This window comes from Nycticebus coucang, chromosome 1 (assembly GCF_027406575.1).
Source record: "Nycticebus coucang isolate mNycCou1 chromosome 1, mNycCou1.pri, whole genome shotgun sequence".
NCBI lineage: Eukaryota > Metazoa > Chordata > Mammalia > Primates > Lorisidae > Nycticebus > Nycticebus coucang.
Window position 1 is genome coordinate 129,464,965 of NC_069780.1, and position 25,018 is coordinate 129,489,982.

At 40.3% G+C, this 25,018-nt stretch overlaps 1 protein-coding gene across 1 annotated transcript in view; it reads right to left on the minus strand.

The window, feature by feature from the left end:
* The window catches only part of JMY (junction mediating and regulatory protein, p53 cofactor), a 111,786-nt gene that overhangs the window by 6,847 nt on the left and 79,921 nt on the right, over positions 1-25,018 (minus strand). Inside the window, exons 6-10 of the mRNA XM_053587692.1 lie at positions 24,536-24,723; positions 17,846-17,932; positions 8,786-8,881; positions 6,712-7,306; positions 4,948-5,258 (exon numbers count right to left, since the gene is read on the minus strand). Of these exons, the coding sequence (XP_053443667.1) occupies positions 4,951-5,258; positions 6,712-7,306; positions 8,786-8,881; positions 17,846-17,932; positions 24,536-24,723 (1,274 nt within the window). The 3' untranslated portion in view covers positions 4,948-4,950. The remainder of the gene's footprint in view (positions 1-4,947; positions 5,259-6,711; positions 7,307-8,785; positions 8,882-17,845; positions 17,933-24,535; positions 24,724-25,018) is intronic.

Below are 25,018 nucleotides of genomic sequence, written 5' to 3' on the forward strand. Positions count from 1 at the left end.
ATTAAGGGTACAGTGGTTCATGCTTATAATCCTAAAAATAGCCAAGTTTTGCAGCAGGCGCCTATACTCCCAGCTACTCAAGAGGCTGAGGCAAGAGAGCATCTTGAGCCCAAGAGTTTCAGGTTGCTGTGAGCAGCGATGCCAAGGCACTCTAATGAGGGTTACAAAGTGAGACTGTCTCAAAAAAAGAATTTTTTAAAAAAATTACTATATGGTTCACATTACATTTCTACTGAATCATGATGTTACATAGTAAATTAATAAGTTTAAGAAGGATCTCACAGGAAACAAGTTAGAAAGTTTGAAAGTGAGCTGTGACGCCATGGCACTCTACCCAGGGTGACAAAGTGAGACTCTGTCTCTAAAAAAAAAGCCTATATAATTACACACCATTTCATGTTTAAAAGTTTCCTTGAAGGACACATTTTTTTCTTTTTTCTTTTGAGACACAGTCTCATTCTGTTGCCCCAGGCTTGAGTGCCCTGGCATCAGCCTACCTCGCCACAACTTCAAACTCCTGGATTGAAGCAATCTTCCTGCCTCAGCTCTAGAGAACGTGGGGCTACAGAGGCACCCACCACAATGCCCGCCTAATTTTTCTTTGTTTAATAGAGATAGGGTTTTATTCTTACTCAAGTTGGTCTCAAACTTTTGAGCTCAAGGTATCCTTCTGCCTCGGCCTCTTGGAGTGCTGTTGCTAGGATTACAGCCGTGAGCCCCTGCGCACCTGGCCCTGCGAGGACATAGTTGATAGTGTCGTTATCAACTATGGCTATCTGAGAAGAGTTAGAGAGAAACCAAGGCAGGACAGAGGAACTATACCTTTTTTTATTTTTAAGAAGTTTTTTTTTTTTTTTTTTTTGTAGAGACAAAGTCTCACTTTATGGCCCTCGGTAGAGTGCCGTGGCCTCACACAGCTCACAGCAACCTCCAACTCCTGGGCTTAAGCGATTCTCTTGCCTCAGCCTCCTGAGTAGCTGGGACTACAGGCGCCCGCCACAAGGCCCGGCTATTTTTTGGTTGCAGTTCAGCAGGGGCCGGGTTTGAACCCGCCACCCTCGGTATATGGGGCCGCTGCCTTACCGAATGAGCCACAGGCGCCGCCCTATTTTTAAGAAGTTTTAAGAAATTAACTTTTATTTATTTATTATTATTATTTTTTTGTAGAGACAGAGTCTCACTTTATGGCCCTCGGTAGAGTGCCGTGGCCACACACAGCTAACAGCAACCTCCCACTCCTGGGCTTAAGCGATTCTCTTGCCTCAGCCTCCTGAGTAACTGGGACTACAGACGCCCGCCACAACACCCGGCTATTTTTTGGTTGCAGTTCAGCCGGGGCTGGGTTTGAACCCGCCACCCTCGGTATATGGGGCCGGCGCCCTACCGACTGAGCCATAGGCGCCACCCAGAAATTAACTTTTAAAACAAAATGTAAGTATACTAATGAATTAAAATCTGTAAGAAAGAAACCCTTTATTAGTAGCTAATACAAATTATAGTACAGATTTTCAGTTAGTTGCAGAGAGATTTTCTACACAGTCAGAGTCTTTGAAAATTATTCTCCAAAGTCACAAAGCAGTAATATACAGCTCCTTTATCACTGTGTGATCAGTCGGTACTAGTCTGTGGTTTGTTTCTGGTATGTTCTGGTTTGTTTTTTAAGGGCAATCCTGCAGATAAAGCAAGATCATACATTTTGTATCTGGGAGTGTGTGGCTGCTTCTCTCTCAACACTGTACCACACGTAGCAGCCATGTGTCCTACAGCCCCCATAAAGTTTCGAGTAATTTTCAAAGCACTCCACATTCTGTGCTACATTACTAGCATCTGATACTGATGATAAATTAGCGGCTTGAAGCTATAAAAGTATCCTAGCCACTTGCATATACAGAACGCTGATTGCAGTGTCTATCATCAGCTAGGATCTGGTGGGCTGGCAGGAGACAGAGTCGGGCTGGCTAGTGTGCTGTGACTGGGCCAACGTAGGCCAGCTGCGATGAGAAGAGCTAAACACACATTCATGTGAAGGCTGAGCGGTGGAATTAACCAATCTGTGCAAAGACGGTGGTTACAGGCACAAGCTGACAGCTGCAGCAGAAGGAGACAACTCAAGGAGGCAGCAAGAACTGCACTGTGGGAGGCAGTCTACAAATACAGTGGGAAAGATTCCTGGTCAGACATATCTCAGTCTCCCAGACAGTCACACACTGAGTAGAGACGATGATGTATTTACATTCCCCTACACAGCACAGTGGACACGCTTACAAGCAAAAAATGGTGTGAAATTATTTTGGGATCCAAAAACAGTAAGTCATAAACTGACTGTAAGTAGAGCTTCCACAGATAACAAGAAAAAGGCAGAACAATGGTATCATTGAATGTTAGCCGAATTATGTTAAACTTAACTGCCACATATCAAGAAATACAATTTTTCATCCTGTTTAACCTGCTGATTGGTGCAAATGCTGCTGGGGAGAGGCAGGGTGGAGCCACTACAGGGACATTTTCTTGATGGTCCCATGCTCAATGTAGGATAAAACTGCTTTTAGTAATATGTTATCTGAAAAAGCCAAAATAGTATCTTTCAATATGTAATCAATATTTTAAAAGTGACACAGATTGAGATTCTTTTAATAAGGCTTCAAAATCCAGATGTATGGCTGCATGTACATCAGATCTCCTCAGAATCCTTCAATGAAGGGCAGGAATCTGCATTGTAATAAGCTCCCCAGACTAATTCTTAAGCATATTTAAGAAACATTGTGCTGGCTCAGTGCCCAGCACAGTGGTTACAGCCCCAGCCACATACACCAAGGGTTGTGGGGGTTTGAACCTGGACAGGGGCCAGCTAAGCAACTGTTACAAAAAAATAGACAGGCATTGTGGTGGGCACCTATAGTCCCAGCTACTTGGGAGGCTGAGGCAAGAGAATTGCTTAAGCCCAAGAGTTTGAGGTTGCTGTGAGCTGTGACACCACAGCACTCTACCAAGGTCAACAAAGTGAGACTCTGTCTCAAAAAAAAAAAAAAACAAGAAAGGAACATTGTGCTAAATTTTTAAATAAATAATGTCTTTATTACTGTGCTGAGTCTCTCCAGGACTATTAGTATCTGTGTGAAGCCCACAGAAATATATTGCAAGAGAACCTAATAATATAACATGTTTGCATATTTACACATTTTGCATAAATTACATTTCAGTTACAGTAATGACCAATTCTATATATACTATTTAATTTATAGCAGTGTTATTTTTCCTGACTCTATATATAATACTTCCATTTGAGCCACATCACTCTATAATTGATTAAAATGCATTGGATGACAACTATTACCTTTGACGAATGCCACATGTGTAACTGAAGAGAATATTAATATGAACAGGGTACTTGGTAAGATACATATACAATTTTTATATATTAATAGCAGCTGCAAATTTACCTAGACCAGTGGTTCACAACCTTCCTAATGTCTCCTAAGGCCGTGACCCTTTAATACAGTTCCTCATGTTGTGGTGACCCCCAACAATAAAATTCTTTTCGTTGCCTCTTCATTAACTGTAATTTTGCTTCTGTTATGAATCGTAATGTAAATATCTGATACGCAGGATGTATTTTCATTGTTACAAAGGGGTAACAATGAAAGGTTGAGAACCGCTTACCTAGATAATATAGTAACTGGGATAGGTCTAAGTAGTTTTAAGGATTTAGAAAGTTAAATAATTAAACAACAATTTTTTCACACTGAACTGAGGAAACTCCTCTGTGCACAAACAATAAGATGTTAAGACTGGCCAAAGTGGCTCATGCTTTAATCCCAGCACTCTGGGAGGCTGAAACAGATGAACTGCTTGAGTTTAGGAGTTAGAAACCAACCCAAGTAAGAGTAAGAGGCCATCCGTCTCTACTAAAAATAGGAAGATTAGACGGGTGTTATGGCAAGCACCTATAACTCTAGATACTCGGGAGGCTGAGGCATGAGGATTGCTTGAGCCCAGAAGTTTGAAGTTGCGCTGAGCTATGATGATGTCACAGCACTCTATCCAAGGCGACAGAGATGGGGTGGTGGGGGGTGGGAGGAAGGCCTGCGTGGGAATCAATATGCATTAACAGTTTGTCATGAAATATTTAGAAAAGCCTTTCTATTTTTTTCATAATTGGCCTATTAAAAATATATGTATGTATGTATTCATTCATTTATTTTAGAGACACAGGTCTTCACTGTACTGCCCAATTGGACTTGAACTTTTGGGCTCAAGCAATCTTCCTGCCTCAGCCTCCTGAGCAGCTGGGACTACAGAAGCCTTTCTGTTTTCTGTTTTTTAAGGCAATAGTAAGACCTTTACTTTTCTTAGAATATAGCTGTATGGCAGAAAAAAAAATTTTTTTTTTTTTTTTTTTTTTTTTGAGACAGTGTATCACCTTGTTGCCCTTGGTAGAGTGTTGTGGTGTCACAGCTCACAGCAACCTCAAACTCTTGGGCTCAACCTCCCAGAGCTGGGGCTACAGGCAATTGCCACAAGCCCAGCTATTTTTCGGAGACGGGGATCGCGCTCTTGCTCGAGCTGGTCTCAAACCCATGGGCTCAGGGAATCTACCCGCCTTGGCCATCCAGAGTGCTAGGATTACTGGTGTGAGCCAACCTGCCCGGCCCAAGGCAAAAATTTTTAATGAGAAGAATATTAAAAACACAGCATTTACATAGCAATAGTCCTGAAAAAGTTAATTGTCAGTTTCCAGAAACCATTAACTTAAGTTTCTACCTAAAGATCACAATGTTCAAGCTAAAACTGAGCTATGTATTAATAGCTTCTGTGACTGTATGTAAAATAAAGCAGAATTGAACCGCATAATAATTAAGCATCAGACTCAATAGAAATGCCAGGCCCATCATCCAATAAAAAAGCTGTATTGCTAAAGACTACTAAAAAAACAGAAAGGCCATTTACTTTTTAGTTCTCCCAGTCCGTACAAGGCAAAGCCTCCTCTTCATCCTCTGACTCGGGAGATGCTTCTTTGATTCTTCTTAGAGCTTCATGGATGCTGCGTGTGAGAGGGTCTGTATCGGGCAGAAGTGTGAATGATTCTCTCAGCACCTCCTTCTGTACCTTCTTCAATTTTACCCCTTTTCTTATTTGTGCCAAGATATTATTACTATCATCTTCATCAGGAAAAGGAGGCAGAGTTCGCTGTTCAACCTTTTTTAGATGAAAACTACCACGCTTCAAGGAAGCTAGCACCTCATCCATGGGTGAACTCACTTTGGAAAATGAAAGAGAACAATCCGTTAGAATGCACTTAAGAGTCAAACTGAATAACGGGTGGTATTTTGACTATGAAAGCACGGGGCACTGAGATACATATCACCTACAAAATGGATTGTGAAATTGAGCAGATTGGCAGAGCAGAAAGGATCCTGATTATCCTTGCTAAAAAAATTCCAGGCTTGGCACAGTGGCTCATGTCTGTCATCCTGGCAGTCTAGGAGACCAGACAGGTGAACTGCTTGAACTCAGGAGTTTGAGACCAGTAAGAGCAAGAGACCCTGCCTGTAGAAGGAAAAGGAAAGGGAAAGGGGGAAGGGAGAAAAGGGAAAAGATAAAGTAAAAGGGAAAGGAAAGGAGAAAAAAGAGGAAAAAAAAGTCTAAGACTCTAATTCTATGGAAGGTATTGTTGGTAATTCCTATCATTTCCCCTGGCAGAGAAGTAGATTGGGAGCTAGAAGGTGGTCTTAATAATATCATGGTGTGACTCCTAAAGGATTTCTATACTGCATGTGCCCACTCAAAATTCAGACAGGAATTGGGCTATACAATTCATTTTAATGATTAAATTTTGGTTCATCGTGGTAACTATGCTTTTATTAATCAGTTATTTTCTTACATTTTTTTGGAGACCAGAGTTTGACTTTGTTGGCCTTGGTAGAGTGCTATGGCCTCACAGCTCACAGCTATTGGTAGAGATAAGTCTCTTTTGCTCAGGCTGGTCTAAAACCAATGAGCTCAAGCAATCCACCTGCCTGAGCCTCCCAGAGTGCTAGGATTACAGGTGTGAACCACCACGCCCAGCCTAATCAGTGGTTTTCAATGTGAAATTTTACTCAGGCTGTGGTAAGAATTATTTTACAGAACGGTATCACAGATTAAAATGTAATATGCAAATCAATTTGTATTATGTGCTCCCTATGCAAACAAAGTTCCTAAAAGGCAAGAATTACTCACTGCTCTTTTTGGAAATAACTTTATTAGGCATATCTGACATGCAATAAATTGCACCAATTACTCCCTATGCTTTGCCTCTTTATACAAAGAATACATCTGGATAGTCCCCAACAAATATGTGACAAATGTTACATAATCCTGCCATCGTTTTCCCTATGTGATAGTCCTGACCAGATACCCGAACTCTTTCCAATATAAATACTTTTCTTTTCTCTCAGGATTAAAATCTGATTTTTCCCCTTAATATAAAACGAGATGCTCTCTATGCACTGACAAATAGATAAAAATAATTTTGAAAGTATATTCAAAAAACATGCCTAAAATAGCTCAAGAAAGTGTACATTTCTGTATACCTATACACATTTTACCTATCAAATAATGTTCAAATATAAAATAATGTGTTAAATTTTGCATGGTCACATGAACTACAGAGTTTTTTCATTATTCCTCACTTCTGACAATGCATGGGACGTGAAAATCTTTTTAACTTACCCCGCCTCCTTTGCAAACCTTCAGCTGTCTTTCTGAGCTTCTTCCGGGCACTGACCAACTGGCTGCTGTCAAAGAGGTGTGCTGAAGGGGCACTGGCAGACTTAGGAATCCTCTTTTCAGTCCCCTCCTTTCTAGGCAGATCTTTCTCCAGTGTTTCTGGGGCGTTGTCCTTAACAACTGGCAGGGGTGGTGGGGGTGGGGGAGGAGGTGGGGGTGGAGGAGGAAGCGGTGTTGGAGGAGGGGGTGGCGGGAGTGGATCTATGGTAACAGAACATGGTTCAAGGTTATTATTCACAATCGGCAGAGATACAGTGGGAGGCAGTTCAGAGGTAACAGCACTGAGAGGTAATGAAGTGGCTTCAAGTTGTGCTAATGAAGTGTCTTCAAGTTGTGCAAGGCTTTGGGGTTTTGTCATCTCTGGTGGCCCAAGCTTGCCTCTTCCTTCTCCTACCTCATCACTTTTCTCTTCTACTTGTAGCACTCCTGGTAGAGAGTCACACTGATCCTCTCGGGGAACAGGACTTGCTGTACTTTTTCTTCTTGCATGAGCCAGTCGTAATCTGGTGGATTTAAGTATAACTTGCCCAGGATACCTCTAGAATAACAAAAGATAGCATAACAGTTTATAAGCAAATGTCTATTTATTTCTTCTTCAAATCAAAGACTTTTTTTATGTCTCTTTGGTGATTTTCATTCTTAAACAAAGTTATACAGAAAAACAGAAGTTGGGTGGTATCTGTGGCCAAGTGGGTAAGGGCACAGACCCCATATACCGAGGGTGGTGGGTTCAAACCCCGCCCGGGTCAAACTGCAACAAAAAATAGCCAGGCGTGTGGCAGGTGCCTATAGTCCCAGCTACTCGGGAGGCTGAGGCAAGAGAATCACCGAAGCCCAAGGATTGGAGGTTGCTGTGAGCTGTGACACTACAGCACTCTACTGAGGGTGATAAAGTGAGACTCTGTCTCTACAAAAAAACAAAAACAAAAACAAAACCATTAAGACCTTATCCCTGTTCCTATCTACTGAAGAAGTCAACTATTCAGAAGATCTTTAAAGGAGTACTGATTTAAACATAACAAAAAGTGTGCTGAAGGGGCACTGGCAGACGTAGAGAACCTCTTTTCAGTCCCCCCCTTTCTAGGCAGAGCTTTCTCCGGTGTTATGGAGTACTACGTAGTACATAGTATATGTCAGACATATACATGCAAAAAGCTACAGAACTATTATTTTTCTCTGTATTTTCCAATGGTGATAGATAAAAGAATCAGAACGTTAATATTCTTTCTAAACAGATTACTGAGCATCTTACAAAAGCTCCAATAACGTATGTATTTTATGACAGAATGAAGAAGAAAGTTTTAGAGTGCTGATACAAGAACTCTCATTTTGTATCTTTTACTATAAATACCGAGTATTAATGTCACTTGGTGGACAACATTTACTTAACACAAGGCTTACCCTTTCGTTGCTTACCCTTCTCACTGAAATGCTAACAGGACTTGATCTAAAGCTGCCTTCACTTCTAAAGTGATCCTCAGCATGGGCAACTGAAGAAAGACTCCAGGGCACTTTAACAACAAGACCCATGAGGCTTGAGCACAGTTACAACAGTGTCCAGAGTGATGGGTTAGCCTAGCAAGAGAACTGCTTGAGCATTTTACAAATGTGTAGAACTACTTTTCAATTCTGCCACTGATCATTTCCATATATTACAACCATAGGTTGATGGACGTGGTATAAATAACAAGTTGATGCTTGAGATGGATAGCTGGTCATAAATTAACTACATTTTTAAACTTAAGAGGAACGCACGTTTCCCAGAAGCCCTGATCATTCCTCTCCTACTCAAGCTATGAACAAAGCATCATAAGAATACTAACTCTGGAAACAAAGAGAGGAAGGAGAGATCCATAATCAAAACAATTTTAAAAATGATTTGCCATGGCTGTTCAGATTTTCTAAATAAAAGAGGAAAAAACAAGTTTTTAATCATGAAAAGAAATCCTACAAGAATGTATTAAAAGTTATGTTTTAGAAGCAAATAAAACCAATAAAGGGGACACACTCTGATTACCTGTTTAAATGTTCGAAGTCTATCCAGGGTTCTCTGTCTCTCCTGGCTAACCCAGGCACTTTTTCTTTCCTCTTCATCATGTAACTTTTCTCTCTTCTGGTAAAAAATTAATAATAATTCCATTATGATGTGATTCATCTCTATCATTAAAAGGGAAAAAAGCTGAGAAGTTCTACACCATGTAAAATGGATGGCTGAACAGAATGAGTCATTGAAGAAAAGGTTTTACTGCATGAAAAACTTTTTAAAATAAATAGTTGTTTTAAAATTCACACTAATATGCAAAGAAAAATAACATTCATTTTCCCATATGTATCCCCAATTAAAGTATTATGAATACATGAACTCTGTAAGGTAAAATGAAATTTCCTCTGAACTAAAAAATGTTTATTCTGGCTTAACCAATTTCAGCATATAATACTTGCAGCTGCTATATTCTACTAACTCAGATATAGTTGACTTTCTTTAAAAATGAAATCAGCAACCACTTGGTCAATAATTTAGATACATTATTTTCAACCATTGTAACCAGTAGTTAGAAAGAATATTCTTCATGCATTATCCATGAGTCATCTGGTTTAATAGCACACCTTATAGTTGGGCAGTTATCTACACAGAAATTTTCAATTTTTCTCATATTGTTGAATGATATAAAAGCTATATAATAAAATCTCATTGAACAAAAAAAAATGCTTTGAACACCCCCCCCCCAAATGCTTTCTAGATAGGTGAGTTATTATTTATTTATATTTTCCTGCTTTGTTTGTAAAAACTTGAGATGCCAGCTAATTTCCTATGGAAAGTAACCACTCTCTTACACTGTTCACTGTCCTTTTCAGATGGATTCCTCCATTATTCTCTTATTCTATCACTTCTCTCCTCTTTCCCACCAGCTTTTCCCTGGAAAATATAATTTCTAATGAGAATATCTGCTATATTTGTTTTGGATGATTATATAAAGTAAGATAACAAAATCTCCTACTTTTCTTTGATTCCTTAAAAAAAGAGGGGGGAGAGGTGGTGCCTGTGGCTAGTGAGTAGGGCACCGGCCCCATATACTAATGGTGGGGGGGTTCAAACACAGCCCCGGCCAAACTGCAACAAAAAAATAGCTGGGCATTATGGCAGGGGCCTGTAGTCCCAGTTACTTGGGAGGATGAGGCAAGAGAATCGCTTAAGCCCAAGAGGAGGTTGCTGTGAGCTGTGACACCATAGCACTCTACTGGGGGCGACAAAGTGAGACTCTGTCTCGAAAAAAATTTTTTAAAAAGTGAGGGAGAAATAAGGGTGACCATCAATGACAGAAAATTGAAATGTAATTTTGTGATATCAAAATTATTTTGAATAAAATTTAATTTAGTAATTAATACTTATTTGTATATAAGGACCAAAGGGTTATCATATATGACCACATTTCAAGATAGCTCTTACATGAAATAAGTAAGCATGTCCCCAAAGTCAGACATAAGGTTTATTTATTTATTTATTTATTTTTGGGGGGGGGGAGCTTTTTTGCAGTTTTTGGCCGGGGCTGGGTTTGAACCCGCCACCTTTGGTATATGGATCTGGCGCCCCACTTCTTTGAGCCACAGGCGCCACCCATCAGACATAAGGGGTTTTTTGTTGTTCAGTATCTCACTCTGTTACCCAGGCTAGAGTGCCATGGCATCAGCCTAGCTCACAGCAACCTTAAACTCCTGGAGTCAAGTGATCCTCCTGCCTCAGCCTCCCAAGTAGCAGGGGCTATAGGTGCCTGCCCCAATGCCCAGCTTGTTGTTTCTGTTTTTAGTGGAGATGGGGGTCTTCCTCTTGCTCAGCCTTTAATCACAACTCCTGAGCTCAAGTGAGTTGAACTCACCTTTGACTCCCAGGATGCTAGGATTACTGGAGTCAGCCACTGTGCACAGCCGGAGAGACTTAAGGTTTAACAAACAGGGTAAACATGTCTAATCTGAAATCCTCCAAAATCCAAAACTATTTTATCAGATGTAAGCCCACAAGAGAAAAATTTCATACATGATCTCATGTGACAGGAGCCGTCAAAACAGTCAAATCTTTTTTTTTTTTTTTTTTGGTAGAGACAGAACGTCACTCTATCGCCCTTGGTAGAGTGCAGTGACATCACACAGCTCACAGCAACCTCTAACTTCTGGGCTAATCAATTCTCTTGCCTCAGCCTCCCGAGTAGCTGGGACCACAGGTGCCTGCTACAATGCCCGGCTATTTTTTTGTTGCAGTTTGGCCGGGGCTGGGTTTGAGCCTACCACCCTCGGTATATGGGGCTGGAACCCTACCCACTGAGCCACAGGCACCGCCCAACACAGTCAAATCTTAAAATAAAAAATATTGTATAGAATTACCTCTAGGCTATGTGTCTAAGATACATATAAAACATAAATAAGCTGGGTATGGTGGCTAATGCTTGTCACCCTTCCCGTTTGGGAGGCTGAGAACAGGGGGATTGCTTGAACTTAGGAGTTTAAGACCAGTCTGGTTAAGAGTGAGACTCTGTCCCTACTAAAAATAGAAAAACTAGCCAGGCATCCTGGCAAGTGCCTGTAGTCCCAGCTACGTGGGAGGGTGAGGCAAGAGGATTGCTTGAGCCCAAGAGTTTGAGATTGTTGTGAGCTATGATGCCATGGTACTCTACCCAGGGCAACAGAGTGAGATTCTGTCTCCAAAAAAAAAAAAAACTTCCATGTTTATTCTTGGGTTCCATCCTCAAGATCTCATTAGGTATATGCAAATTTTCCAAAACCTAGGGGAACAATTCTGAAATACTTTTGGTACCAAGCATTTCAGATGAGGGATATTCAACCTGCACATTAATAAAAATGGAAAACATTTCTAAGGCAATGATACCATCATTCTTCAGGTCATTTAAGTAAACTACCAGTAGAAGAATTATTAAATTGAACACCTATAAAGTATGGGAAGGAGACCTTCTAATTAAAAGAGACTTGAATAAAGGTACTCTGACTGACACTTCTTTCCTTCCTTAAAACCAACTGAAACAAGACTCATTAGAGAAGAAAATGCAATCTATATTTAAACATCATTAAGGAGAATGACCTGAAGCCACACATTGTAGTAAATACCTGCTAAACACAAGAAAATTTTGACCAAAATAACAAAGAGACTTAAGAGTCATCTTAGGGTGGCACCTGTGGCTCAAAGGAGTAGGGCGCTGGCCCCATATTCTGGAGGTTGTGGGTTCGAAACCAGCCCCGGCCAAAAAAAAAGGCTGCAAAAGAGTCATCTTAAGACTTTGATTTAAGAGGGTCTCTAAAAAAATAAATGTCAAAGGCTTGGCACCTGTGGCTCAAGTGGCTAAGGAGCCAAGCCACATACACCTGAGCTGGTGGGCTCAATCAAATCCAGACCAGGCCTGCCAAACAATGATGATGGCTGCAACCAAAAAATAGCCGGGCATTGTGGCAAGCGCCTGTAGTCCCAGCTACTTGGGAGGTGGAGGCAGGAGAATCGCCTGAGCCCAGGAGTTGGAGGTTGCTATGAGCTATGATGCCACGGCACTCTACCTGGGGCGATAGCTTGAGGCTCTGTCTCAATAAATAAATAAATAAATAAATAAATAAATAAATAAATAAATAAATAAATAAATAAATAAATAAATGTCATAGTCTCAAAAAACCCATCAACCTTTAACAGCAATAAAACTGGGGAATAGGCTGGGAGCGGTGGCTCACACCTATAATCCTAGCGCTCTGGGAAGCCGAGGTGGACTGCTTGAGGTCCTAGGTTCAAGACCAGCCTGAGCAAGAGTGAGACCCCATCTCTACTAAAAATACAAACAACTGAGACAAGAGGATAGCTCGAGCCCAAGATTTGGAGGTTGCTGTGAGCTATGATGACACCATGGTACTCTACCCACGGCAACAGCTTGAGGCTCTGTCTCAAAAACAAACAAAAAAACTGGAACATACACAGGAGAAGCTAAGAATATTCCTCTAAATATCTGATTCCTTATCATGAGTAGTGCAATGGAATGCAGCTGAAGGAGGAGGAGGAACAAGACAAAAAATACCTTTGCTTTCAACATCCCCTCCCTTATTGAAATGAAATTGTGAGGCAGAGTAAAATAAAAGGCATATGCAATGATCTCAACAACGTATGACATAAGGGCTTTCCACCAATCACACAGGGAACACATGGGCCTTGTCAATGGCTATGCGACATAGGGGTAGCTTCACTCTAGCCCATTCCAAGATAAAAAACAATTTAAAAGGAAATAAAATAGTACTGGGTGGGGAGAGGTCTCTACATTCATATTTGGTGGAAAGGGGTGGCAGCTATTAAGTGACAACTTTAATAGAAATAGTATAAATGCCTGAAGTAGGCTCTGTAGATAGGCCTGAAGAAATCACATAAACAAAATGGAAGAAAAACCCAAAAGCTAAAACATAAGTCACTATAAGACAACATCAGGAAAAAAATCGGATGTGGACATCGTTAGTATTCTTTAATGGATGGTTATTCCATTCCACAGATTCAGGAGAGTTGATGCACAATTGTTATCTGATCATTACAACAATATGACAAATAATGAAACGGTTATCCAATTAATTTTTAAATTGTGAAGATTTATGGCCTAATGGGAGGTGAAAGGAAAGGGCATTGGTACAAGCATAAAGGCAGTAATTTATCATTCATAGTAGGAGTGTAAGGTTGCAGCAATCTTAAAATTATCCAAATAATGTTTTTCCAATGTTCTTGTCAAGAAATTTATATCAATTCCAATAGTACTTTCATATTTGAATATTTCTGTTAAATAGATTTTGGCATTGAATTCTTTCTTTGTAACTTTTTCCTATTTTAATTTTAAGGTTTTATAATAATAATGTATCTTTTCATAAATACAGTACAAAGATTTTTTTAAATATAGAAATGATTGAGAAACTATTTTGCAAGCCACTAATAAAACTGATAATTGAATAATTTTAAATAAGCATTTTAGAAATGTTTAATATGCTTATAACATCTAACATGTAATCAAAGTTTATACAGACATCATAATACTCATTCAAAAAAAAAAAAGACCTTGCTTAGATAATAGGAATAATTTAGAAACTAAGTAAAATCAAGAAAAGTTTTTAAGAACCTCAAGTAGAAAAACAAAAAGCATATTAGAATATCAATGAGACAGTAAATATATGGCAGGGAAAAAGACTACATAAAATAAAAAAATTCCATTCTTTTATCAAATAATAATTATCAGTTCAACCAGATACCAAAATAAGCACTGGGGAAAAAGCAAGGCAGTTTAAGTGGAAGTAGGCAGTAATCCTAGCAGTCCGGGGAGGCCAAGGTGGTGAATCGCTTGACGTCAGGAGTTTGAGACCAATCTGAGCAAGAACGAGACTCTGTCTCTACTAAAAGTAAAAAAATGAGCTGGGTGTTGTGATGCGTGCCTGTAGTCCCAGCTACTTGGGAGGCTGAGGCAAGAGGACTGCTTGAGCCCAAGAGTTTGAGGTTGCTATGAGCTACGCCATGAGGTTGCCATGGGAGTCTGTCCAGGGCAACAAAGTGAGACTCTGTATCAAAAAAACAAAAAGAAAGAAGAAAGAATACAAAAAAAAGACAAAATAAACGGGTATTGTGGCAGGGCCTATAGTCCCAAGCACGTGGGAGGCTGAGGCAAGAGGAATGCTTAAGGCCAAGAATTTGGGTTTGCTGTGAGCTATGATACCACAGCACTCTGCCCAGGGCATCAAAGTGAGACTGTCTAAAAAAAAAATAGGCTTGGCACCTCTAGCTTAGCAGTTATGGCACCAGCCACCTGGCTTGTGGGTTTAAACCCAGCCCAGGCCTGCCAAACAACTATGACAACTGCAACAAAAAAGTGGCTGGGCATTGTGGTGGGCACCTGTAGTCCCAGCTACTTGGGAGGCTGATGAGGCAAGAGAATCACTGGAGCCCAACAGTTTGAGGTTGCTGTGAGCTGTGACGCCATGGTGAGACTATTGCAAAGCTTCCCTCTTTATTATATCCTTTTCAACATCATTCTGGAAGTTTTAGCTAATGCAATAAGATAAGATTAAAAAGGTATACAGATTGGGAAGGAAGAAAGAAAAGTGTTTCCCTTTGCAGATGAAAAATGCGGAAAATCTAAAATAAAGTTAGCGTTTAAAGAAATCCTGGAAAATGCCGGTGTGGTGGTTCACACCTGTAATACCAGCAGTTGGGAGGCTGAGGCATGTGGACTACCTGAGCTCATGAGTTCAAGACCAACTCGAGCAAGAGCAATACCCCATCTTTAAAAAATAGCCAGGTGCTATGACAGTCCTAGCTAACTGAGAGGCTGAGGCAAGAGAAATGGCTTGAGCCCACAAGTTTGAGGCTGCTATAAACTAAGATGCCACAGCACTCTATCAAGGGTGACCAAGTGAGACTCTGTGTCAAAAAAAAAGAAAAAAATCCTGGAATATGTGAAAATACCAAAGTTGATATGCAGAAGTTAGGGGCCAGATGGTGGCTCATACTCATAATCACAGCACTCTGGGAGGCCAAGGTGGATGGATAGCTTGAGCTCACGAGTTTGAAACCAGCCTGAGCAAAAGTGGTCAAGAAAATATACAAGTAGCAAACAAGCATATAAAAGTATGCTCCCTATCATTTGTCATCATGGCTGCGAGCGGTGGCTCATGCCTGTAATTCCAGTATTGTGGGAGGCTGAGGAGGGAGAATTGCTTGAGCGCAGGAGTTCAAGACTTGCCTGAGCGACAGTGAGACCCTGACTCATGAAAAAAATGGAAAAACCCAGCCAGGCACCACTGCGAGTGCCTGTGATCCCAGTGGCTTCCGGAGGCTGAGGCAGTGGGATGCCCACAGCCCGAGTCTGAGGTTGCAGTGAGCTACAATGCCCACTGCACTCTGCTCAGGGGCATAGGGTGAGACTCTGTTCCAACAACAACAACAACAAAAAAAAAAAGCAAAGAAATAAAATAAAAAACCAAAAAAAATCATTTGTCATCATGGAATATGCAAATTAAAACAAAAATGAGATACTACTATACACCTGTCAGAATAGCTAAAATTTAAAACTTTAACAATGGCAAATGCCAACCCCACCTAGGGTGCATCTTACAAGGGTACATGTGAAACTTACTAAATGTAGAATATAAATGTCTTAACACAATAACTAAGAAAATGCCAGGAAGGCTATGTTAACCAGTTTCATGAAAATATTTCATAACAAAGGAATGATAACAGCATGGGAAAAGAAAGAAAAAAAAACTAACATAAAATCAAACTCTGACAACTAGGTGGGACCAAAGTTTACATGCCTGTAGTCTTAATTTACCTTGCATTGTAATATTCAGTTTTAATAAATCTTCAAAATATTTTGTATTTAGGAATAGATCTTTAATAAAAATATGGCTCAGAATCTATAGGTCAAATTAATTTGAACAGTTCTTGTCAATCTGAATTGTTGATTCTGTCTAAATGACCAATACTTTTGAAATTGATGTACTTAGTTTCAACATTCATAGATTCTGTTATCTATGTAGACAGAATGGTCATGTATATTTTCTATTAGTTGAGTTTTTACATCTTTAGAAATGTAAAATTCAGTATAGTTTGAAAGTGGCACAATTAAAAATTTTCTAACAAAAAAAAATATTTCAAATTGTATATAAAACCAGCACATTGTACCCCATGATTACGTTAATGTATGCAGCTATAATTTAATTTAAAAAAAAAAAGGATTGATTTTTTTTTTTTATTAAATCAAAGCTGTGTACATTAATGTGATCATGGAGCACCAGACAATAGTTTCACAGACCGTTTGACACATTTTCATCACACCGGTTAACATAGCACAAGTGCTAAGACATTTACATTCCACATTTACTAAGTTTCACATATACCCTTGTTAAGATGCACCGCAGGTGTAATCCCACCAATCACCCTCCCTCTACCCACCTCCCCCCCTCCCTCCCCTCCCTTTCCCCCTTCCCCCATTCTTAGTTATAACTGGGTTATAGCTTTCATGTGTAAACCCTAAATTAGTTTCATAGTAGGGCTGAGTACACTGGAGACTTTTTCTTCCATTCTTGGGATACTTTATTAAAGGACTGATTTAAAGGAAAGAAAAACAACAACAACCAAAAAACCAATGGCAAGTGCTAGAGAGGATGGGGAACCACTCAGTCTCTCATTTGCTGCGAGTGGGAATGCCAAATGAAACGCTTGGGAAGACAGCTTGGCATTTTCTCACAAAACTCTTACCATATGACCCCAGCAACCATGTCTTTGGTATTTACACAAATGAACTGAAACATGGGGACAAAAAGCCCTGCATAGACGTTTATATAGCAGCTTTATTCATAACTGCCAAAGCTCGGAAGCAACCAGGATGTCCTTTAATTGGTGCCTGGATAAACAAATGGTGTGACATCCACACAATGGAATATTATTTGGCCCTAAATTGAAATAAGCTATCAATCCACAAAGATATGGAGGAACTTTAAACCCATTACCAAGTTAAAGAAGTCAAATAAAGAAGTACATAGGATATGTACTGTATGATCTCAATTATACATTCTGAAAAAGGTAAAACTACATGGACTACAAAAAGACCAGGGGGTTGTGGAGAAGGAGGGATGAATAGTGGAACGAAGGGACTTTCAGGACAATGAAATTATTCTATCTAATATTATTACAGCAGAATCATGTCTCTGTACATTAATCAAAACCCACAGAACACACACCATCAAGAATAAACTCTATACAACAGGCTTTGGGTACTGATGTTGCGCCAATGTTGTTTCACTGGTCATAACAAATTTATCCTTCTAAATTGGGGGATGTTAACCACGGTGGTAGAGGTGGTAGGCTGGCTATTCAAGTGTGGGGATGGAGTATTTAGGATGTTGATTGTGGGGGAGGCTGTTGTGAGTTGAGGGTATAGGGACTCTCTATACTGTCCACTCAATTTTGCCTAAAGGTGGCTCATTAAATAAGGTGAACTAATACTAACATCTAGTTTTCAGATCTATAGATTTTATCCACTTTGAGAAATTAAAGAATCAAACTTACTAGTTGTACTGTATGATGGCTTCTATATTCATCTTCACTCCGAGTGCGCTGCTGGAATTTTTCATTGTGTTTTGCGATACAAATTTCCTATAAATACATAAAATGTGTTTTAATACAAATGAAACTTAACAGATTCTGAACACCACACCAAGGGTTTTTTTTTGAAAATTTTTCATCTTAATACATATCACCTGCATAGCAACATACTATGTAAACTACCCCTGTGTCTTATTTGGACTACTGAAGCTATATAAGCCAAATAATCACTATCTTAGAAATGACACTCCTATTAAACTATTCACTTCTCTAGACCTCCTGGTTTCTCTTTTTCTGGAAGCATAAGGATCGTACAAGCTGGAGTAAAGTAGGTGTCCTTAGATAATCTGAAAGATCTCTTTCAAGTCTGAAGTCTTTGACCAGAAGATTCTAAGTCTCATTATAACTGGGAAAAGAAAGAAAAAAAGACCAAAGTCTTTTGAACTAAAGACTGTATTTTTTTTTTTTTTTTTTTTTTTTTTTTGTAGAGACAGAGTCTCACTGTACCGCCCTTGGTAGAGTGCCGTGGCGTCACCCGGCTCACAGCAACCTCTAACTCCTGGGCTTACGCGATTCTCTTGCCTCAGCCTCCCGAGTAGCTGGGACTACAGGCGCCTGCCACAACGCCCGGCTATTTTTTTGTTGCAGTTTTGGCCGGGGCTGGGCTTGAACCCGCCACCCTCGGCATATGGGGCCGGCGCCCTACCCGCTGAGCCACAGGTGCCGCCCTAAAGACTGTATTTTTACACTCTCTCTGATGAGTTAAAGACAATTTTACTGAGATTGGTTTTAAACAATTATCATGAGATCGGAATCTTCTGGTTATAGACATCAGAGCTAAAATATCAATATTAGGCTGGGCATGGTGGCTCGCACCTGTAATCCTAACACTCTGGGAAGCCAAAGTGGGTGGATTACTTGTGCTCAAGAGTTAGAAACCAGTCTGAGCTAAGTGACACCCCAGTATCTACTAACAACAGAAAAACTAGCTGGGCGTTGTAGCAGGTGCTTATAGTCCCAGCTACTAGGGAGACTGAGGTAAGACGACCACTTGAGCCCAAGAGTTTGAGGTTGTTGTAAGCTATGACGCCACAGCACTCAATCCCAGGGTGACTGAATGAGACTATCTCAAAAAAGAAAAAAAAAGTCAATATTATAAACAAACTAGAATGTCAGTATTATAAAAATTATTTCAAAAGTATAAAAAGTATGTATTTTCTAATCACAATATAAAAAAGAAGTTCTTATAATTTGGAGAGATGTGCGTCTTTTTAAAATAATGCCCTATGATCTTGATGGAAAGTATGTAGCAGCACCAAGCTAAATCTTCACTTAACCTGTATCCTTCCTAATTTAACTACCCTTTGGTTCTTGAAAAGGGTAAATGGTTGGCACTAGTCTTCAACACACCAATGCTATACAGTAAAATGTGTACTCTTTCAGTCAGAAAAAGTCATACAATAACCTTTAAAATATATATATACATATATATTTTTTTTTAAACAGAGTCTCACTCTGTCGCCCTCAGTAGAGTGCCATGGTGTCACAGCTCACAGCAACCTCAAACTCTTGGGCTTAAGCGATTCTCTTGCCTTAGCCTCCTGAGTAGCTGGGACTACAGGCACCCGCCACAATGCCCGGATAATTTTTGTTGTGTAGCAGGCCCAGGCTGGGTTTTAACCCGCCAGCCTTGGTGTATGTGGCTGCGCCGTAACTGCTGTGTTACGGGCGCTGAGCCGAGGAAACTATATTTTAAAGCTTCATTCTATTGCCTAACAAGAACCATTCAGTGCAGTTGGACAAACAAAGCTAGCACTACCTAGTGTTGTGATATTAAAGTGATACAGTGACTCTGGATTCAGAACAGACCTAGGATGGAATCTCTACCCTTGCCTCATACTAACAACTGTTTTTCTTGGGCGATTTATTTCACCACTAGAAGCTTTAGTAAACTTGGTTATTAAATGAGAATACGGGTCCACAATTCCGTATCCTGAACAGAGGTAAAGTGTGTTGTGAAACTGAAATGTTTTTCACACTTTAGAGAATGATGGTATGTTGCATATGGCATATATAATCTAATGACTGGAGCAGGATGTGAAGCCATACCCCGTAGTAAGTAATACTAGTATTTCTGCAGTGAAATGTAAGAATAGTCAAAGGGAGATTAAGAATAATAAATAACTTCATGTCAGTTCAAGCCTGGTTTCCCCCCACCAAAACAAAGTATGAAAATGCATCTGATTGTCTGAGCTTTCTAGATTTCAGGCAAAAACTGCATTTACCTACTGGAGAATTAAAGAAGATTAAAAACAAATCCTGAAGAATAATGCTATTTCTAGTATTCTTACTGAAGCATTTAATCACAGACTTCAAGTCCTCACTGCATAGTCAGAGAATATCTCCACTTTTTAAGAGGTGAGGTAGGACATGATTTGCTTGTAGTCAGAATTAGCCCTGGGTGTGTATATGTAATCCTGAAAACCAAGGAACCAGGAACCCTGGCAATGCTGGTATGTGAACAAGGGCATTTGGACCATGTTACACAAGGAGGCTTATTTTCATCTTTTTTCTTGCATGTTTGCTCATCTCAGTTATTTATTTTTTTTTTTAAGGACTTGCTGTTTCCTATTTCCTGTCTTTTGAACCTTCTAATATCCTTCCTTCTTCCCTTGAAGTTATCTCACTTCAGTTGGTGGCCTGGGGTACAGGGGCATGAGCATAAGTGGATAGATTCTCCAGGTGACTTCCCTCAGATTTAATTGCCATTAAGAATGAAGGCTGAAGGGTATTGATTAAATTGACAAGAGCTAGTACACACTAACAAGAGAAGAGCTGAGGGACGATTAAGACAAGTTTGGCCTGAGTCGGGCTCTTAATGCTGCTGAAGAGTACAGAGTTTCATGTGCCCTGGTCACCGGGAACCTCCTTCATCACTGACCTGCGTGCAGTCAGCTTCCTCTCTGTTCCTTCGGTCTCTATTCTAGACCTCTGCTGCACTCCCTCTGAAACTGCTCTTGCCCTCAACTCTATCCCCAAAATTCTCCACATAAGGCCCCAATAGTCTCAAACACTGAATGTCACGGAGCCCCCTAATTTCTTTCTCACTGGAGCTCTCTGAAGCACTTGATACTGATGACCGCCCTACATGGCAGATCATCGTTCTTCTTCGCTTTCATGCTTCGAACTCTCCTGCTTCTTCCAACTTCAACAATTCTTTCTTTCTCTTTGATTCCTTTCTTCTGCACCCACAAACGTTTCCCAGCATTCTTTCCTAAGGGTCACTTCACTTCACACTCCATCAAAGCGGTTCATCCTATGCCCCTTACAATGCCTTCTTACACCATAGTCAAGAATGTTTTGCTAAGCTTTGCTTCTGAATATTCACATAAAATGAAGTTTTTTCTACCCCAAATTATGTATCTATGCTGTTCCCCCACCTTCCCCTTGCTCTTTCCTATCAGCCCCAAATCTCCACCCCTATCATTGCTACGAAATCACCTATTCACAAAGTTCTTCAAGGACCATCTCATCCACTCTTAAGTTAGCAGACCCATACACCTGTCTCAGTCATCTCTACCTAGATCCCTCAAGGCCTCTTCTATGCAAGCCTAAAACATACCTCATCATCTCTCACCCATATCTGCTTTTCCTTTGGGTTTTCCATCTTGGTTAGTGGCACTATTGCCACCCCAATGCCTATTCTAGAAACTAGAATGACACAGGAGAAGAGTGCCTCCTCTCTTCTTCACCACGTATCACTAAATCTATTCATTTTCTACTTCCGGGAGGTGTCAGGTATGTTTACTTCTCAGACTTGTCTATTCTTTATAATACACATAGTCACTTAGTTCATTCTTAACATCTCAATCTTATTGAGGTGGAGAATAATGACAACTTCCAAATAGAACTTGGGTCTCTTTCCTCTCTAACCTATTTTTCATGTTGCCTTATCTTTTTCTTTCTTTCTTTCTTTTTTTTGCAGTTTTTTTGGCCGAGGCTGAGTTTGAACACGCCACCTCCAGCATATAGGGCTGGCGCCCTACCCCTTTGAGCCACAGGCACCGCCCCTCTTTTTTTTTTTTTTTTTTTAAGAGACAGAGTCTCACTTTGTCACTCTTGGTAGAGTGCTTTGGCAGTACAGCTCACAGCAACCTCCAGCTCTTGGGCTTAGGCTATTCTCTTGCCTCAGCCTCCCGTATCTGGGACCACAGGCGCCCAACACAACACCTGGCTATTTTTTTGTTGCAGTTTGGCCGGGCCCTGTTTGAACCCGCCACCCTCGATATATGCGGCAGGCACCCTACTCACTGAGCCACAGGTGTCATCCATGTATTTTTCTAACATGTAAATCTGTTCATACTACTCCCCTCTGCTTAAAACTTTTTAATTTATACCATCTTCAGAACAAAGTCCAGGGTACTATGTACAGTACCTGGACAAACCATGTTATTTTCTGCTTTACTATCTTTGCTAAGCACTCTTTTGTTCTGCATGGAATTAACCCCCGATACCATCAATCTGGCAAATTTCTACTTAGGTATTAAAACCCAGTCCAGTGTCATGTCTTCTAAGAAGACTTTCCTTACTCTTTTCTCTTCCCCTGGCACTGGCCAGCAGAAAATTTACCTGTTTACCTAGTTTGCCTTCTCTATGAGGCTCAAAGGAGCAGGGATTGTCTTGCTCATCTTTGTATCCCAAGCTTAACAAATTGCCTAGCATATTGTTGAATTAAAATGAATCACACTTTTTACTAAGTCTGAAATGCATCATATTTTCAAAAAATGCTTTTGAAAACTTTTAGATAACAAAACTCCAACTAGTTTCCAAGGTACTCCATTATATACCTAAAAGTGATATGTAAAATAATGTTTCTAACATATCTAAATAGTCTGCTCTTATAAAGTCTACTTATATTTCATTCTCCCCTAAAACTCTTTTCTATAGATAACACTAGGTCCTGCTGGAATCACTGCAATGTTTACCTGGTTGGCACAGGCTAGAACATCAAGCTCATAACCATCAGGCCCAGGCCTGAAAAAATAGCGAGTTTCAATTACCACTGTCTTGTGAAAACAGGAAAGGCACAGAATTATGTGAAAGCCAGGGCTTTGGATGCCGAGGCAACTGTTCTGTGGACAAAGTCACAGAAAAATCCTGGATTCTGTCTTACGAAGGAGAAAGGCTTGCCTGAGTTTCATTAATGTGTAAGAGTTATCTATTTCAAAAAACAAAGGTTTTTCATTTTCTGTGGAATGAGAAATTAGAAGCCCTGGAATGTGGTGAACAACAAGAAGAAGGATTCCAGGAAGCACCTTAGCAAATCAGTACCACATAGTCATAGGTCTGTGACCATCATTCATTGCAGCCCTGAACTCTTGAGCTCAAACAATCCTCCAGCCTCAGCCTTCTAAGTAGCTGAGACTATAGACACATGCCACCATGCCTGGCTAATTTTAAAAAATGTATTTTTTGGCTCAATGCCTGTAGCTCAAGTGGCTAAAGCCACATACACCAGAGCTGGTGGGTTCGAATCTAGCCTGGGCCCGCCAAAAAACAATGATGTCTGCAACCAAAAAATAGCCGGGCCTTGTGGTGGGCGCCTGTAAGTTCCAGCTACTTGGGAGGCGGAGGCAGGAGAATCGCTTGAGCCCAGGAGTTGGAGGTTGCTGTGAGCTGTGATGCCACTGCACTCTACCGAGGGCGACAGCTTAAGGCTCTGTCTCAAGAAAAAAAAAGTATTTTTTGTATAGATAGGGTGATGAAACAGTTTCAAATGTACTCAAGATTAAAAACAAATAAGTAACAGTCTATAAAATTCTTTAAAGACCGAGGTCCAAAGACTTATACATTAGTGCCTTCCTTAAATAGGACAAAAGCCAGGAACTGAATCAATGTAGGATCCCATAATCATATCTTTTAGAAGACTTTGCCTTTAGGATTGCTGGAAATAAAGAGCACATCACCACTGGCTTTTAGAATGTGGGGCAATTCTCAGAGAATTAAGTGTCTTTCATAAAATCGACTAAGCCCTGATGAAAGATACCTCTTAGTTTTAAAACATATGCAAGTTACACGTATGGTGCATCTTACAAGGATACATGTGAAACTTAGTAAATGTTGAATATAAATGTTTTTTTTTTTTTTGTAGAGACAGAGTCTCACTGTACCGCCCTCGGGTAGAGTGCCGTGGCGTCACACGGCTCACAGCAACCTCTAACTCCTGGGCTTCCGCGATTCTCTTGCCTCAGCCTCCCTAGTAGCTGGGACTACAGGCGCCCGCCACAACGCCCGGCTATTTTTTTTTTGTTGTTGCAGTTTGACCGGGGCTGGGTTTGAACCCGCCACCCTCGGCATGTGGGACCGGCGCCCTACTCGCTGAGCCACAGGCGCCGCCCGAATATAAATGTTTTAATACAATAACTAAGAAAATGCCAGGAAGGCTATGTTAACCAGTGTGTTGAAAATGTGTCAAACGGTCTATAAAACCAGTGTATGGTGCCCCATGATCACATTAATGTACACAGCTATGATTTAATTAAAAAAACCCATATGCAAGGTTTATTAACAGAGAACAGATTAGAATTAGACATGGATCAAAGACTATGCCATGAAAAAAAGACTAAGTTATGAGTAAGAATAAGACTTAAATACCTTTTTATTTCTGAGGTAAGCTTTTTTTGCTGAAACCCGCCCACGTCTTGCTTCCAGCTGACGTGCTTTCTGCTGAAGTTTCTGCAGCTCTTCTCTCTGTAAGTATACAGATGCTGCCATCTCTTCCTTCTCCAGCATTGCCTCCATACTTTCGTAAGTGTCATAGTACACCACTTCATCTCTCTTTTCTGTTACAGAATAGCACAAGGGGTAATGGTTAAGGGCATGTGCTATGGAACAGAACAGAACAGGTTTTTAATGCACTTACTGCCTCCATAACATAAAGCAAGCCACTACCCTCTTGAACTTCTTAGTAAAAATGGTGATCTTAGGAAATATACTTTATACACTGAATATATGTAAAGTATTTGAAGAATCTGTATGCAGGAAGTACTCAACTCACACTAAACATCACCTCAAAAACATCTCAAAAGCTTTAAGACATTGAAATTATTTGACATTTTAAGAGAAGAAGCGTCGTTG